This window comes from Tachyglossus aculeatus, chromosome 24 (genome assembly GCF_015852505.1).
Source record: "Tachyglossus aculeatus isolate mTacAcu1 chromosome 24, mTacAcu1.pri, whole genome shotgun sequence".
NCBI lineage: Eukaryota > Metazoa > Chordata > Mammalia > Monotremata > Tachyglossidae > Tachyglossus > Tachyglossus aculeatus.
The window spans coordinates 5,934,997-5,953,174 of NC_052089.1; the positions used below are offsets into that span (position 1 = coordinate 5,934,997).

The 18,178-nt window shown below is 43.5% G+C and overlaps 1 protein-coding gene across 1 annotated transcript in view; it reads right to left on the reverse strand.

Moving 5' to 3' along the window:
* Window positions 1-18,178, reverse strand: part of SLC9C1 (solute carrier family 9 member C1) — a 105,548-nt gene that overhangs the window by 69,573 nt on the left and 17,797 nt on the right. The window contains exons 5-6 of the mRNA XM_038766268.1: window positions 3,910-4,075; window positions 2,671-2,799 (exon numbers count right to left, since the gene is read on the reverse strand). Of these exons, the coding sequence (XP_038622196.1) occupies window positions 2,671-2,799; window positions 3,910-4,075 (295 nt within the window). The remainder of the gene's footprint in view (window positions 1-2,670; window positions 2,800-3,909; window positions 4,076-18,178) is intronic.

Genomic DNA, 18,178 nt, shown 5'->3' on the forward strand with positions numbered 1-18,178 from the left:
GCACTGTTCTAAGCACTGGAATGGTAGGAGGGAGATGGGGCAAATACTGGAGGGAGTCATGAGAGGGTTTTTTTTAGGATAGGGGAGAAATAGGCATGTTTGAAAACAGTGGGGATGAAGCCACTGGAGAGTGAACAGTTGTAGATGGCAGTTATGGAGGGAAGAAGGGAGGAGACAAGTGTTTTTATGAAGTGTGAGGGAATGGGATCAGATGCACAGATGGAAGGGTGGATTTTGAGAGAAGGCAGGAGATTTCCCCTAGTGATACTGCTAGAAAAGATAGGAGAGTTGTAAAGGGTGCAGAAGAGGGGAGGGACTGGAAAGGGCCAGGGGAGATTTTCAGGATATCATGCCTTATAGTGTCACTTTTCTTGATGAAGTAGTGGCCAGGTCACTGGGGGCAATGGATGGGGGAGGTGGGGGGACAGGGGGTTTAAGGAGGGAGTCAAACGTATGGGACAACTGGAGAGGGCAATGGGCATGGGTGTCAATAAGGATGGAGACATAACTTTGCTGGGCAGAGGAAAGGGCAGAGTTAAAGCATTGAAGGATAAACTTTGTGTCACCATTGATTTATTCATTCATTTGGGAAATTCTTTCAATTAAACAGACTTCATGCATGATCTAAAGTCACACAAAGAGTCATTCAAGAATTGCTGCATGCAGATGACTTCACCCTAGAGGCCCACACCAAGAAGACATGCAAATGATTGTCATCAAATCAGCCAGGCTGATGATGAGTCTAAATGAAATCAATGTGATGTGCTAGTTGGTGCCAAGAGAGCCACAGAAAATTCATTCAATTGTATTTATTGAGTGCTTACTGTGTGCAGAGCACTGTACTAAGTGCTTGGGTAGTACAAGTCGGCAACATATAGAGACGGTCCCTACCCAACACATAAAATGTATATTGGCCACACAGCCCTAAAAGCTGTTAGAGAATTCTGTTTCTTAAAAAGCACAGTGACCAACAATGCCACAATGGGCAAAGAAATAGAGAACAAAATCAGAGGTCAGCAGAGCCATTGGGAGGCTGTCTAATCGAGGCTGTCAAATTGGTATCAGACTCCAGACAAAACTGATGATCTATAACTGCAGTTATGGGGATGTTAAATTGGGAAAAGGCAAGCAAGGAGGGCAGAGGAAACATTTTACAATCACAACTAAATATAGACTCAGTCAATGCTGTGTCCTGGCTGAAACCTGGGACATAATGCTACATAGGAGCAGCTCTTTGGGGAGAAAAGCTCTGTAAGGGATGAGAGACAAGGAGACAAAAAAGAAGACCATGCCAGGCACTGTAAACATTAAATATACCTACGCAAGGGACAGTTCTTTTGTGAATACAATGTAAGTGGGGCTCTGGGTTCTGCAGTGCCCCTTTTGAGCAACACAAACACTCAGTGGTGTCTTTGTATACCAAGATAAAGAAGTACTGGATTCAGCTACGGAGATTTCATTGGTAAACATGGACAGTGGGTAGACACCACTGTCATGGGTTAAGAGAGTTAGTAGAAAGGAAATAAAGGCAAAGAGTCTAAAGAATCTAGAATACAATTTTGCATAGGAATGGGAACAGGAATATCAGTAATGGTTGGAGTTAGCTGTGAGAGCCAGAGAAGGCTTAATAGGCAAGAACTGAGTGTGTCTGAAGGCAGGGAGAAAAGGGCCCCCAGAATGTTTAGAGAATGAGAGGTTAAAGACTGGAGGGAGGGAGGGGAGGAGAGTGGCATCGAATTATTTTAGCAAGAGAGAAGAAAGGATCAGAGCCACAGGTTGAGAGGAAAAATTTGAGAGAGAAGGCAGGAGACCACCACTTGAGGGATGGCTGAGTAGGGTAAGAAAGAGGAGAAACATGTGAGAAGGTGACAGAGGGACTTTGGGAATGTCACTCTTTGTGCTATTTAACAACCAAGTAGTTGGTGAGGTCATCAAGGGCTAGGGAGGGAGGCAGTGAGGGAAGGGGGATGGGTAGGGGTATTGGAATGAAGTTAAAAGCTTGGAATAGTTGCTTGGGGATGCAGGCATCCAATGGAGGAGGAATAAAACGTAACAACGTTAACTACTTATAGACTCTACTAAGTGCTGGGGTAGATACTACACTAAGTGCTGGGGTAGATACGTGACAATACGATGAGATGCAGTCCTGGCCCCATTGATTAGGATCAATCATCAATCAGTTGATTAGGATTGAGAAGCAGCATGCAGTAGTGGATAGAGCACGGGCCTGGGAATCAGCAGGTCATGGGTTCTAATCCCTTCTCTGCCACTTGTCTGCTGTTTGACCTTAGGCAAATCACTTCACTTCTCAGTGGCTCAGTTTCCTCATCTGTAAAATGGGGATTGAGCAACTGTAAGCCCCATGTGAGACAGGGACTGTGTCTACCTGATTTGTTTGTATCCTCCCCAGCATTTAGTACAGTGCCTGGCACCTAGTAAGTGCTTAACAAATATAATAATTATTATTTTAATGGAGTTAGTTACAGGTCCACAGAGCTGGGCGTTGGATGAATAAGCATCATGTAGGTAAAAATGGAGAGCACACGTGACTTGCAATAATTCTCTATCCTGCTGGCTTTGAGAAAAGCCCAGGCAGCCTCAGGGCTAGCCAGGTTCTGCTTCCGTCAGGGTTCTGGATGAGGAAACATTCAACAAAACACACTTCCTTACCTAATGTAGAGAAAGGCTTGGCCTGCAGTTGGTTGTAAATTTGTAAATTGAGATTAAAATTAATAACAGTGCAAGCAGCAGTCAACAAACATTCTCCTTTTATTAAGTTAATGAGGCCTTTTGAAAGACCTACAAAAAAATGGATAAAAAAGCACCAAATTAAAATTTCTTGCAAAATTACCAAAAACTGGATATTAATTGGGTGGAGAATTCTGAAGTGACACTACTTTTTCTTTTTCCTCTCCTCTTCCCCTCCTCATCGCCCCCTCCCCCCGCCCTACAGCACTTGTATATATTTGTGCATATTTATTACTTTATTTACTTTGCTTGTACATATTTACTATTCTCTTTACTCTGTTCTTCAGTCTCTTCTATCCCACCAACTCTTTGCCCAAATCCTCCCTACACTCCTCTCTGGGGTTGTACTTTCCCAAGAACTTAGTACAGAGCTCTGCCTACAGTAAGTGTTCAGTAAGTATCACTGATTGATTGACTGATTGGATCTGCACATGCATTTACTACACATCACTCTACTGGCTCTGATTTCTTTTCAACACTGGAAATTAAACTAGAGTTGAAAAACAAAATCAAACACACCTTCAAACACACATGGAACAATACAAAAGACACCCCAAAGGTCACCTGCCCACACACTGCAGGGTGAATCTGCATTTAATACTGTACCCATACCACCATCCCCAAAGACTGCTCCACTGAAGCAGGGTTCCTGCCAAGAGGTAGGGTCAGGTGAGGCGTGTACCCAGGTGAAAACACAGCGTAAGTTGGCAAAGTCTGTAGGGGAGGCAGAAAGGCCTCCCTCGCCCCAGGACTGTGGTATCTCCCAGTGAAAACCCATCCCAGATCAAGAGTTGCCTGCTGAAGCAGTGGAAGCAGAGCTCTCTACTCTGGTCCATGTGCCAGTGGTCTTCTAGCCAGAACGGAGCCTGGGGTGCTGGCCTGGCAACAGGATGGGCTCAGTTGAGGATCCCATTCAGCCTGCTTCCCTGAAACCACAGGATCCTTCTTAGACTCAGGTGGTAAACCTGTATCAATCAATCAATCATATGCATTGTGCATCCACTATTGAATGGAAAGCACTGTGTTGAATGCTTGGGAGAGAACACCAGAGCAAAAAATACAGTCTCTGCTCTCAGTGAGATCACAATCCAATGGAGAGAAGGGATTGGGGGTGGGAGAACATACATGGTTAAAATAAGGAGAGAGAAAAATCAGTATTACCTAGGTCTTTTATACAAGTCGCGGACAAGCTGGGATCTATAGCGCCAAGGATGAGCGAAACCAAGGAGCGGGTAATCCTTTTCATCTTGTACTTATTCATCGTTGACAGATACCAATTAATTAAAAAATAATTCAGAAAAATGCCAGGAATAGAAAGAAGTATAATCTGTGAAGACAGTTCATTAGAATGGATAACAAATTCAGACCACTTGCAGTATCAGTTCTTTCCCCCTTACCAAAGAACACCATGTGAGGGCTCTGCTCCCTTTGGGGATCATCAACTGACCATCGCTGAGGGTCCATCTCCCCAAAATGGTTTCAGGGAAGCGAGATGAATGGGATGTTCAACTGAGCCCATCCTGAAGTGAGCCTGGAGACTGCAGAAACCCTGGAGTAACCCCCAGTGTCCCAGATCTTGTACAGAACCTTTAACTCCTATCCTGGAACCTAGAAGCCCCAGTGGCTGAGTGCTGGGTTGATATGGAAAGAGGGGGAGTCTCCATTTCTTAGGGGCTTCTTTCTGCAACACCTAAGCACTTGGATCTGTATCCTTTAAGGCACTTGATAATTCACCCCACCATCAGCTCTGCAGCACTTAAACTCTCTCCTTTCCCCAAACTGTAATTTGATATCTGTCTCACCCTATATCCTGTACGTTCCTTTTGGGCAGGGATTATGTCTACAAACCCTATTGTATTGTACTCTCCCTAGCACTTAGAACAGTGTTCTGCACACGGTAAGCACTGAATAAAAACCACTGGTTGATTGACTGATTGGCAGTTATTTCACCTGGGCTTTTCTGTGTGCAATTCAAATCCCGTTTAAGGCAGGGCTATAGGGGGTTTAGGCTGAAAAGTGGGACACTGTACTTTAAAAAAAATGGTATTTGTTAAGCACTTACTATATGCCAGGCACTGTACTAAGCATTGGAATAGATGCAAGCTACTCAAGTTGGACACAGCCTATGTCCCACGTGGGGCTCACAGTCTTAATCCATATTTTAAATATCAGGTAACTGAGGCACAGAGCAGTAAAGTGACTTGCCCAAGGTCACAGAGTAGATGTGGCAAAAATAGGATTAGAACCCAGGTCCTCTGGCTCCCAGGCCTATGCTCTTTTCACTAAGCCATGCTGCTTCTCTTCACTTGAGTCTCCCTGCCACCCCAAATTATATGAATGAATCAGGATGCCTAGAGATACTGACCAAATAACTGCCCTGAGCTCTCTTAGAGAAGAAGCTCACTTACAGAAGAAGGTCTCTTAAGGAAGCAGTTTGGCCTAGTGGGTAGAGCACAGGCCTGGGAATCAGAAGGACCTGGATTCTAATCCCAACTCCACCACTTGTCCGTTATATGACCTTGGGCAAGTCATGTAATTTTTCTGTACCTCATCCTCCATCTGTAAACTGTTGACTTTAAGCCCTATGTGGGACACAGTCCAAACTTGTGTATCTAGCCTAGCACTTTGAACAGTGCCTGGCACAAAGTAAGTTCTTAACGAATATCACAATTATTATTATAATTATTAGTAGTAGTAGTAGTATTTTTTACTTTCTGATAGGCAACCTAAACCTATTCCCATTTCTAATTGGCAGGTTTGGTTTGAAAGGTAGGGGTTGGACATTCTGGCTTTAACTGTCCTCAGGGAAGTTCATCACATGGTTTCCAGCAAGGAAAACAGTGACTGCTTGGCTATTCCATCACACTCATAGGTGGCATACAAAGCTGGAGAGGTCTTCAAGCAATGGAGAGAAAGGAGTGGTGGGTCATATGGTCTCCAGAGGATCCTTTTTTGTTTGTTTGTTTATGGTATTTGTTAAGTGCTTACTAAAGGTCAAACACTGTTCTAAGCACTGGGGTTTAATTAGGTTAGTACAATCCTGTCCCACATGGAACTCACAATTTAAGTAAGAGAGGGAACAAGAGAACTGAGGCACAGAGAAGTTAAGTGACTTTGCCCAGGGTCACACAGCATGCAACTGGCAAAGCCGGGATTAGAACCCAGGTCCTTCGACTCCCAGGTCTGTGCTCTTTCCAATAGGCCATGCTGTTTTTCTGAGGTCACAAATGAACCTCTGGGACTTTCGTTGCTCTTCCATCTGATCTTTTCCTTTTGGGGTCTGTCATCTTTGTGATGCTTCACGGGAAGAGAACTTGAAGTTTTGGGGGGAATCTATTTGTTTGCCTATTTATTTATTACTTATTTATATTAGTGTCTGTCTCACACTCTAGACTGTAAGATCATTGTGTGCCTACCAAATCTATTTATATAGTACTCTCCTGAATGCTTAGTACAGTGCTCTGGAAACAGTAAGTGCTCAATAAATACAATTGAGTGATTGGGTGGGATTTGGCCTTTTCAGCACAGGAAGGATTCTACACCTCCCACCTCTTTCTCCTTCCTCATTTTCTACCTCACAAGGCTTTCTCCTCTCATGTAAGTACAAGGAGTCCCCTAATAAGATATGTTTTACCACATGTTCTGGAGAGAATGCTGCTGGAGAGTTGAAAAATAATCTTCTGACACATGCGTCTGGATAGACCTGGATGCAATGGCAGAAGGAAATGCTGTGGCATGTGCAGGGCATTGCCAATAATAATAATAATGTTGGTATTTGTTAAGCACTTACTATGTGCCAAGCACTGTTCTAAGCGCTGGGGTAGATACAAGGTAATCATGTTGTTCCACGTGAGGCTCACAGTCTTCATCCCCATTTTGCAGATGAGGTAACTGAGGCACAGAGAAGTTAAGTGACTTGTCCAAGGTCACAAAGCAGACGAGTGGCAGAGTCGGGATTAGAACACACGACCTCTGACTCCCAAGCCCATACTCTTTCCATTAAGTTGAACTGCTTCTAGGCAGGTGTCTACCTTAACACAGGGCTCTTGAAGGACATGAACCCTGTGTTACTAATAATGATGATAATTGCAATTGTTAGATGCTTACTATGTTCCAAGTACTGTTCTAAGCACTGGGGACGATACAAGATAATCAGATCAGATGCAGTACCTCTCCCACATAAGGCCCACAGTCTAAGTAGGAGGGAGAACAGGTACTGAATCTCCATTTTACAGATGTGGTAACTGAGGCACAAAGAAGTTAAGTGATTTACCCAAGGTCACACAGCAGGCACGTGGCAGAGCTGAAATTAGAACCCAGGCCCTTTGCCCCCCAGACCTGTGCTCTTCCACTAGGTTATTGCTGCTCCTAGGTTATTGCCCAAATATATGCCAGCCCACACAATTTCTCAACCAGTCCAACCTTCCCCATGGAAGTTACCCTGGTCTGAATAATTAAAATTAAAATTAAAAATTAAGTTAAAATAAAAAATTAAATTAAAATTAAATTACTCATGTCTCTTTTTAAAATCTACTCCACCTGCACCACCAACCCCACCCCTCAGCACATCATTAAAACACTGACTCCCTCCCTTCATCTTTCTCTTATTGCCATCTTCAACTGCTCATTCTCCAATGGCTCCTTCCCCGCTGCTTTCAGATATGCCTACCAATCAATCAATGTTTACCGAGTGCTTACTGTGTGCAGAGCACTTTGTTAAGTGCTTGGGGAAGAAGACTACAATAGAGTTCATAGACATGATCCCCTCCTACAAGGAGCTTAGAGTCTACAGCATTGACAGACATTAAAGTAAATTACAAATAGGGGAAACGGTGGAGTATAAGGATATTTACGTAAGTGCTGTGGAAATGGGGTATCAAAGTGCTTAGAGGATGAACAACCAACTGTATAGTCAAGGGGACAAAGGACAGGGGAAAATGAGGACTTAGGGAAGGCCTCTTGAAGGAGATGTGTTTTGTTGGAGGGTTCTGAAGATGGGAATTGAGAGATGAACTGTCAAATATGAAGGGGGACAGTGTTTCAGATCTGAGGAAGGATGTTGCCAAGGGGTTGGTGGTGGGACAGACAAGATTAGGGAACAGAGAATCAATTAGTGTTAGAGGAGCAGAGTGTGCAGACTGGATTAGAGTAATAATAATAATGATAATTAATAATAATTATGGTGTTAAGCGCTAAACTATGTGTTAGGCACTGTACTCTGTGCTGGAGTAGATACAAGCAAATTGGGTTGGACACAGTTCCTGTTCCACAGAGGGCTCACAGTCTCAGCCCCCATTTTACAGATGAGACAGCTGAGGTACAGAAGTGAACTGACTTGCCTAAGGTCACACAGGAGACAAGCTATGGGGCCAGATCAGAACCCGTGACCTTCTGATTCCCAGGCCAGTGCTCTATCCACTATGCCACGCTGCTTCCCATAATTGTGGAATTTGTTAAGCGCATACTATGTGCCAGACACTGTACTAAGTGCTGGGGTAGATACAAGTTAATCAGGTAGAACACAGTCCCCGTCCCACATAGGGCTCACAGTCTTAATCCCCATTTTACAGATGAGGTAACTGAGGCACAGAGAAGTGAAGTGACTTGCCCAAGGTCACACGGTAGACAACTGGCCAAGCTGGGATTAGAAACCAGGTCTTCTGACTCCCGGGCCCATGTTCTCCCTTGACCCCATGACACTCTCCAGTAATAGGTAATCCCTCCTACCATTCCTTTCCAAACTACTTAAGCAAGTTGCTTACACCCATTGCCTCCGATTCCTCCCCTTCAATTCTCTCTCCGACTTCCCAGTATCAGGCTTTTGACACCTCCACTCCCCAGAAACTACCCTCCCTAAGTTTATCTAACCTTAGCTTTACTGATACAATCCTCTTCAAGTTCTCCTTCTATCTCTCTGGCTGCTCTTTCTCAGACTCTTTCACCAGTTCCTCCTCTGCCTCCAAATCTCAAAATGTGGAAATCCCTCAAGACACTGCTCTAGGTCCCCTTCTGTTCTCCATCTCCATCTAAACCCACTCCCTTGGAGAGCTCATTCACTCCTACGATTTCAACTACCATCTTAATGCAAATAATTCTCAAATCTATCCCTTGAGTCCCAACCTCTCTCCTTCCCTATAATCTGTCATTTCCTTTTGCATCAGGACATCTCTACCTGGATTTTCTGCCAACACCTCAATCAATCAGTCAATCAAGGGAATTTACTGAGCTCTTACTTCGTGCAGAGCACTTTAATAAGCATTTGGAAAAGTTTTTATTCACTAAAATTCATAGACACAATCTCTACCCACAAGGAGCGTACAGTCTACGGGGGAGACGGTCCTTAAAATGGAGTAGAGACAGGGAAATAGTAGAGTATAAGTACATTTACATAAGTACTGGGGTTTGGGGTGAATACTGAAGTGCTTAAGGAGTATACTGCCAAAGTGCATAGTCAGTGCAGAGGGGAGAGCAGGTAGGGGAAATGAGGTCTTAATCAGGGAAGGCCTCTTGGACTTGATGTGTCCAAAACAGTATGTACCTTCTTTCCCACTCACACTATCCATTCCCAGACGTTTCTCATGGTGATAGGCACCACCATTCCCTATTCCTCAATCATATATTGACACCACAATCTCTGCCTTGGTATTATCCTCAACTCACTTCTTTCATTCACTCCACATATGCAGTCTGATACCAAATGTTGTCTGTTCTATATTCACAACATCTCTAGAATCCACCCTTTCCTCTCCATCCAAATTGCTACCAACAAATCACTCAATCAAACTTATTGAGCACTTTTATATCACACTGGTCCAAGCATTTGGATCACAGCTGATCCAGAGCATGCTGCCTTGACTAATAATAATAATAATAATGACATTTATTAAGTGCTTACTATGTGCAAAGTACTGTTCCAAGTGCTGGGGAGGTTACAAGGTGATCAGGTTGTCCCACGTGGGGCTCACAGTCTTAATCCCCATTTTACAGATGAAGTAACTGAGTCACAGAGAAGTTAAGTGACGTGACCAAAGTCACACAGCTGACATTGGAGCTAGAATTTGAACCCATGACCTCTGACTCCGAAGCCCGTGCTATTTCCACTAAGCCACTCTGCTTCTCTAATGCATCAGCCTCCTCACTGCCCTCCCTAACTCCTGTATCACCCCTCTCCAGTCCATATTCCACTCATCTGCCCAGATCATTTTTCTGAAAAAATGTTAGTCCCTATCTCCCCAGTCCTCAAAAACCTTCAGTGATTGCCCATGCATCTATGCAGACAAAAGAAACACCATATCATCAATTTTAAGGTACTTAGTAATCAGATCTCCCCTTCCTAATTTACCTAACTAATCTACTCTAATCCAGCCTACACATTTTGCTCCTTTTAATGCCAACCTTCTCACTGTACCTTGATCCCTGTTTGACTCACCATCAACCCCTTGGTTCCATCCACCCTGTGGTCTAGAACTCCCTCCCTATTCATATCAGACCCCTCCACCCCTCTTAAAAGCCTGACTAAAATCATTAATTCCTCTGAGAGGCCTTCTCTTACAATCTCCTCATTATTCCAGCCTCTTTGACCTGACTTCTGCACCAGTTGGGACTGTACCCTGAAAGCACTTTAATACTTACCCCTATCCCCATGGCCCTTATCATCATCATCATCATCAATGGTATTTATGGAGCACTTACTGTGGCCAGAGTAAGCACTTATATTTCTAAACTGTGAGCCCGCTGTTGGGTAGGGACCATCTCTATATGTTGCAAACTTGTACTTCCCAAGTGCTTAGTACAGTGCTCTGCACACAGTAAGCACTTAATAAATATGATTGAATGAATGAATGAATATATTCTCACAGCCCTTACAGACACCAGACAGCCATATACACGATGCCACAAGCAAACTTTGCAAAATTATGTTGGATTTTGTGTGAAACTAGAGTGCTTCTCCAGGGGCACCTCTTGCACCAGAGTCCCTCCTGGGTCCCCATGAACATGTTGCCACACCCTAGTTGTGAGATTAGGCAGCAGGAGTCAAGGCAGAAAGAGATTGGGTTCTGAAAATTTATTTTATTTTGTTAGTATGTTTGGTTTTGTTCTCCGTCTCCCCCTTTTAGACTGTGAGCCCACTGTTGGGTAGGGACTATCTCTATATGTTGCCAACTTGTACTTCCCAAGCGCTTAGTACAGTGCTCTGCACACAGTAAGTGCTCAATAAATATGATTGATTGACTGATTGAAAATAAAAATTCCAACACAGAATGCTGTATTCTGTACTTGTCACGGGACAGACACACTGACAACCAGAGTATCCAGCACAAAGCTGAATGATTGGTCACCCTAGCAAGGAGAATGTCTAACCAACCATAAATTGTCAGTGAATAAAAGTATTATCTTCTGTCCCAATCCAACTCAAAATTCCTCTAGAAAAGTGAGTGGCAAACCAGAGGGACCCAGAGAAGGACTTACCAAATAAAATTACTGGAATCACAACTTCTCCCCACAAGTTATTCCCACATCTTTGAGATCTAAAAGATCCCATAGGAAATAAGGAAAATCACAAGAGTGTTAACATTTTCAGTTGCTGCAGTACAGCAGTATCCTCTTTCACTCAGTAAATCCCAAGACTAGTCAGGAGAGAACACTTCCTGGAAAAGAGAAAATGGGAGCCACTAAGTCAAACAAGGTTACTTGCATAGAAGATGATGTACACTTTAATTTGGAAGAAGCACAAAACTCAAAGGCCCTTAGTGTTAGGCTGTGTACCTTTAGGAGAGAAAGTTCCAGAGGGATAGGTGGTGCTGGGGGAATTCAAAGAAAGCAGTATGGGAATTGCGTATGAGAGAGGCACCCTAGTTTAAAATTAAATCCACAAATTTAGGAAACAGTGTGGCATACTTGGAAGAGCATGGACCTGGGAGTTAGAGGAACTGCATTCTAATTCCAACTCCAACACTTGTCTGCTGTGTGATCTTGGATAAATCACTTAACATCTCTGTGCCTCAGTTACCTCACCTGTAAAATAGTGATCAAGACTGTGATCCTCATGTGGGACAGGGAGGGTGTCCAACTTGATTATCTTGTTTCTCCCCACAGCGCTTAGTACAGTGACTGACACATAGTAAGTGTTTAACAAATACCATTAAAAAATGTATGAGTTGTCTAATAAAACACCCTGGGCCTGGTTTGATTCTCAGTGAAGATAGCCAATATCTAGATTGTTCTTCTGAGAAAAGTCAAGAGAAAATAATCTAACCAATTTGAAACTGAACCTACCTGCCAAGCGTCCCTGGATCCCCATGCCATCAAGACTCTTGGAACAACGGAGGGTCCATCCCAGACTTACGTAAGCCCCCCTTTTTCTGCTGACCAATGGTGGTTTGAGAGGCTGCAGCTATCTGCACTGGGAATTGTTTGCCTGGAGCAGTAAGGAGCTTGAGAATTGCCCTCTCTATGAAGGATACATTTGTAGGTAGCTATATTTTATATTATTTTATTAAAACAATTAGTTTTAATTGTTTACATAACATTCTTCTGTTTTCTTTCTCCACTGAGATTGAGAGTCCCTTGTTGGCTGGTATTTGGGTCTGAATTTCCCAAGCACTTAGAAAAGTGTCTTGCATGAACACAGTAAGCCTTTATTATACTTCAAAAACATTAGGGTAGTATTTTTTAATCTCATAAATGGATATAATAAACTTTGGTTTAAAATGTTTAATTTTTAAAAATCTTCTCTTTGGACAAGAAATTAAAAAATTGCTTTCAAAGTCTAGAAGAAGAATAAGAATTAGGGAAGGAGAGAGAGGGATGAAGGAGGACACCAATGACCTCCTTCTTGCCCAGTTCAACAGCCTCTACTCCACTTTTATCTTCCTTGACTTCTCACTGCCTTAGGCTCTATGGATTACCCCTTTCTCTTGGAAACACTCTCTAATAATAATAATAATCATAATCATAATAATAATGGCATTTGTTAAGCACTTGCTATATGTAAAGCACTGTTCTAAGCGCTGGGAAGCTTACAAGGTGATCAGGTTGTCCGACGGGGGGCTCACAGTTTTAGTCCCCATTTTACAGATGAGGTAACTGAGGCCCAGAGAAGTTAACTAACTTTGGTTTCTCTGATACTGTCCTCTCCTGGTTCTCCTCCTACCTCTCTGACTGCTCATTCCCACCATCTTTCACCAGTTCTTCTTCTCCAAACTTCTAACTGTGGGAGTCCCCCAGAACTGAGCTCAGCTCTAGGTCCCCATCTATTCTCTATCTATACCCACTCCCTAGGAGTTCCCTTCCAACAGGGAAGCCATATGCTCTCTTGGCTTCAACTACCATCTCTATGTGGGTGATTCCCAAATTAACCTCTCCGGTCCTGACCTTCCTCCTCTGCATTCTCACATTTCCTTCTGCCTTCAGGACATTTCTACTTGGATGTCTCGCTGACACCTCAAACTTAATAGTTCCAAAACAGAACTCCCCACTTCCCCACCCAAACCCTATCCTCCCCAACACTACCATCCTCCCTGCTTCCCAAGCCAATAACCATGGCATTAAACTCTCAGTAAATACCACTGACTGATTGATTTGACTCATATATTCAGCCTGCAACCAAATCCTTTCAATTCCACCTTCACAACATCTTTAGAATCCCCACTTTTCTCTCCATCTAAATTGCTATCTCACTGATCCAATCACTTACAATATCCCACCTTAATTACTGCATCAACCTCCTCACTGACCTCCCTGCCTCCTGTCTCACCCCACTCCAGTCAATACTTCATTCTGCTGCCCGGATCATTTTTCTAAATAAGGTTTAGTCCACACATCTCCTCTCCTCAAAAACCTCCAGTGGTTGCCATCCATGTTGCATCAAACAGAAATGCTTCAAAACACTCAATTAGCTCCCCCATCTTACCTCACTGCTCTCCTACTACAATCCATTTGATCAATCAATAAATTGCACTGATTGAGAGCTTACTTTGTACAGAACACTGCAGTAGGCACTTGGGATAATACAATATAACAACATGTTCCTTGCCCACGATAAGTTTAGAGTCTAGAAGGGGAGAAAGACATTCAAATAAACAAATAAATTACAGATACGTACATAAGTGCTGTGGGGCTGAGAAGTGGGGGTGAAAAAAGGAAACAAATCACAGTGATCCAGAAGGGAGTAAGAGAAAAGGAAGTGGGGGCTTAGTCAGGGAAGGCCTCTTGGAAGAGGTGGGTCTTCATTAAGGCTTTTAAGGTGGGGAAAGTGTTCAATCATCTGTCGGATATGAAGAGGGAGAGCATTCTAGGCCAGAGGCAGGATGTGGGAGAAAAATCAGTCACATGTTTTGCTCCTCTAACACCAATTTCATTCATTCATTCAATTGTTATTTATTGAGCACTTACTGTGTGCAAAGCACTGTACTAAGCTTTAGGGAGAGTACAATATCACCATAAATCGACATGTTCCCTGCCCAGAATGAGCTTACAGTCTAGAGTGGGAGACAGACATTAATATAAATAAATAACAAATATGTACGTAAGTCCTGTGGGGCTGGGAATGGGGATGAATAAAGGAAGCAAGTCAGGGGGACGTAGAAGGGAGGGGGAGAAGAGAAAAGGAGGGCTTAGTCAGGGAAGCTTCTTGGAGGAGATATGCCTTCACTAAGGCTTTGAAATTGGGGAGTGTAATTGTCTCTTGGATATGAGGAGGGCTTTCTATTTGGTGTTTTTATTACCAAAGCACCTTACATTAGTTATTTACACCCCACAACACCCCTACAAGGTAGGGTTCAGATATTATACCCAATTTAAAGCTGGGGAAACTGAGGCATGTGGCAGTTAAGTGGCTTCTCCAAGACCACACAGGAAATGGGTGTCAGAGCTAGGACTAGAACTCAGGACCTCCGACTTCCAGGACTATGGCTTTCCCATCACTCCATGCTGCCTCAGCCTACTCACTGTACTTCGATCTTGTCTTCCTTACTCCTGACTCCTTGATCACAGCCTCACTCTGGCCTGGAATTCTGTCCCAACTCATAACTGGCAGGCCACCACTCTCCCCATCTTCAAAGTCCTATTAAAATTACATCTCCCCCAAGAGGGCATCCCTGATTACATCCTCACTTCTCCAATTTGCCCTCCCTTCGGTGACACTTACCCTATTTGGCCTTTCTTCTGTGTCGCCTATGTAAAACCTAAGCAATTTGATTTTCACCCCACCCCCATAGCACTTATGTACACATCCATCTGCATTTTATTTTATTGTTGGTCTCCCCCTCTATTCTATAAGCCCACTGTGAGCAGGGATCATGTCTACTTTTTCCATTGTACATTTAGCATTTAGTATAGTGCTCTGCACACAGTAATCGCTCAAACACTGTCGACTGAGGAATGAAATAGAGGAGGCTGTAAAAATCACCTTCAGTCTAAGTGATAAAGAACCCCCAAAAGGGAAACCATCACATCTGCAGGGATGAAGCCTTAACAGAAAAGTCAATAAAATTTCCAGAGTCAATGAGATGGGCAAATAAGGAATCTCTCTTGGAAGAAAATCTTATTCCTCATTTGATCACAGGAAAAAGGTTCTGAGAAATGTTAAATAAAAAAAGAAAAGGAAGCAGCACAGGCTTAGTGGAAGAACATGATCCTGGGAGTCAGGAGGACCTGGGTTCTAATCCCAGCTCTGCCATTTGTATGCTACTTTGAATACATTTCTTAGCTTCTCTGGGCCTCAGTTACCTCATCTGTAAAATGGGGATTAATACTGTGAGCCCAATGTGGAACATGGACTGTCTTCAACCTGATCAGCTAGTATCTACCTCAGTCCTTAGTACAGTCCCTGACACATAGATTGCCATAGTCACTCTCCAATGGCTTCTTCCCTACTGCTTTCAAGCATGCCCCGGTCTCCCCATCTTAAAATAACCCTTCCTTGACCCATGGCTCCCTCCAGTTATTGCCCCATTTCTTCTTACCATTCCTCTCCAAACTCCTTGAGCGAGTTGTCTACACCTGCTGTCTCAAGTTCCTCTTCTCCAATTCTCTCCTCGACGCCCCCCAATCTGGCTTCCAACCCTTTCACTCCACAGAAACCGACCTCTCAAAGGTCACCACCTTCTCACCAGATCCAACAGCGCCTATTTCACCCTAATCCTCCCTGCCTCTTAGCTGCCTTTAACTCAGTCGACCACTCCTGGAAGCATTATCCAACCTCGGCTTCGCTGACACTACCCTCTCCTGGTTCTCCTCCTAACTCACTGGCCGCTCATTCTCAGTTTCTTTCATGGGGTCCTCCTCTACCTCTCACCCCCTAAGCTTGGTTCAGCTCTGGGTCCCCGTCTATTCTTTATCTATGCCCATTCCCTTGGAGAACTCATTTGTTCACATTGATTCAACTATCAACTCTATGCAGATGATTTCTAAATATACAAATCCAGCCCTGATCTCTCTCCCCTGCCTTCATGCCATCTCTACTTGGATGTTCTGCCATCGCCTCAAACTAGTGCTTGGCACATAGTAAGCAATTAACAAATACCAAAATTATAATTATTATTATTATTTCCAAAATAGAACGCCTTATCTTCCCAACCAAACCCTGTCCTTCCCCTGACTTTTCCATCACTGTAGATGGCACCACCATCCTTCTTATCTCACAAGCCCATAACCTTGGCATTGTCCTTGACTCCTCTCTCTCCTTCAACCCACATAGTCAATCTGTCAATAAATCATTTCTGTTCAACCTTTACAATATCGCTAAAATCCATCCTTTCTACTCCATCCAAGTACTTCTATCCTGTCTTGATTACCACCTCCTTTGCTGATCTCCCAATCTCATGTCTCTCCCCACTCCAGTCCATACTTCACTCTGCTGCTCAGATCATTTTTCTACAGAAAAGTTCAGGACATGTTTCCCCACTCCTCAAAAACCTTCAACTCCATCCAGCTCCACATCCACTTCCACATAAAACAGAAACCATCAGTTTAAAAGCACTCAATCACCTTGCCCCCTCCTACCTCACCTCGCTATTCTCCTTCTACAATCCAGGCTGTACAGTTCACTCCTCTAATGCCAACATATTCAGTGTACCTTGATTCTCGTCTATCTCATTCATTCATTCATTCAGTCGTATTTATTGAGCACTTACGGTGTGCATAGCACTGTACTAAGTGCTTGGGAAGTACAAGTTGGCAACATATAGAGACGATCTCTACCCAACAGCGGGCTCACAGTCTAGAAGGGGGAGACAGACAACAAAACAAAACATATTAACAAAATAAAATAAATAGAATAAATATGTACAAGTTGAATAAATAAATACAGTAATAAATATGTACAAACATATATACATATATACAGGTGCTGTGGGGAGGGGAAGGAGGTAAGGGGAGGGGAAGGAGGTAAGGTGAGGGGATGGGGAAGAGGGGGAGAGGAAGGAGGGGGCTCAGTCTGGGAAGGCCTCTCACCACCAACCTCTTGCCCCCATCCTGCCTCTGTACTGAAGAGCTCTTGCTCTTCATATCGGATGGACAATTACTCTCTCCTGCCTTCAAAGCCTTACTGAAGGCACATCTCCTCCAAGAGGCCTGCCCTGACTAAGCCTTTTCTCTTTTCCTTTTCTTCCACTCCTTTCTGTTGTCACCCTGACTTTCTCCCTTTATTCATCCCCTCCTTCCCCCACATCACTTATGTACATATCCATAATGTATTAATTTATATTAATGTCTTTATCCTCCTCTAGACTGTAAGCTCACTGTGGGCAGGGGATGTGTCTGTTACATGTACCCTTCCAAGCACTTAGTATAATGCCCTGCACACTGTAAGTGTTCAGTAATTACGACTGATTGATTGATTTATAGTAAGCACTTAACAAACACCATTAAAAAAAAGAAATGGTAGTTTTCTACAATTCTGGCCCATAGTTGAAGGATGCTCATTGGCCAGATTCCTCATGGGTTGGTGAATCATGGCTTCAGTATTTTTAATTCGATGTTTATTATGTGTATATAGGTGGTAGGCTTCAGCTTTGTGCAAGAACATTGTGCTCGAGGAGGAAAATATAGGGTTAACCAGAGGAATGTCAGGGGTTTGTGCCAGAGTGCTGACCACACATCCTGGGGGCCCAACCCACAATTTGCATAACACTTTGATTTGTGGCCTCACACAAAAGCACTGAGAAGTCCTGCAGAGAGTCAATGAACACAGGACAGGAAGAGATATTTACCAATTGATAAGCCTTGGAGGCCCAGCTGCACAAATATGCTGGACAGTCAAATTGTATATTCATATAAATATATAATTTGTATGTAATAAGTATATAATCTCTCATCCTATCCCAACTGGATTACTGCATCAGCCTCCTTTCTGATCTCCCATCCTCCTGTCTCTCCCCGCTTCATTCCGCTGCCCGAATTATCTTTGTACAGAAACGCTCTGGGCATG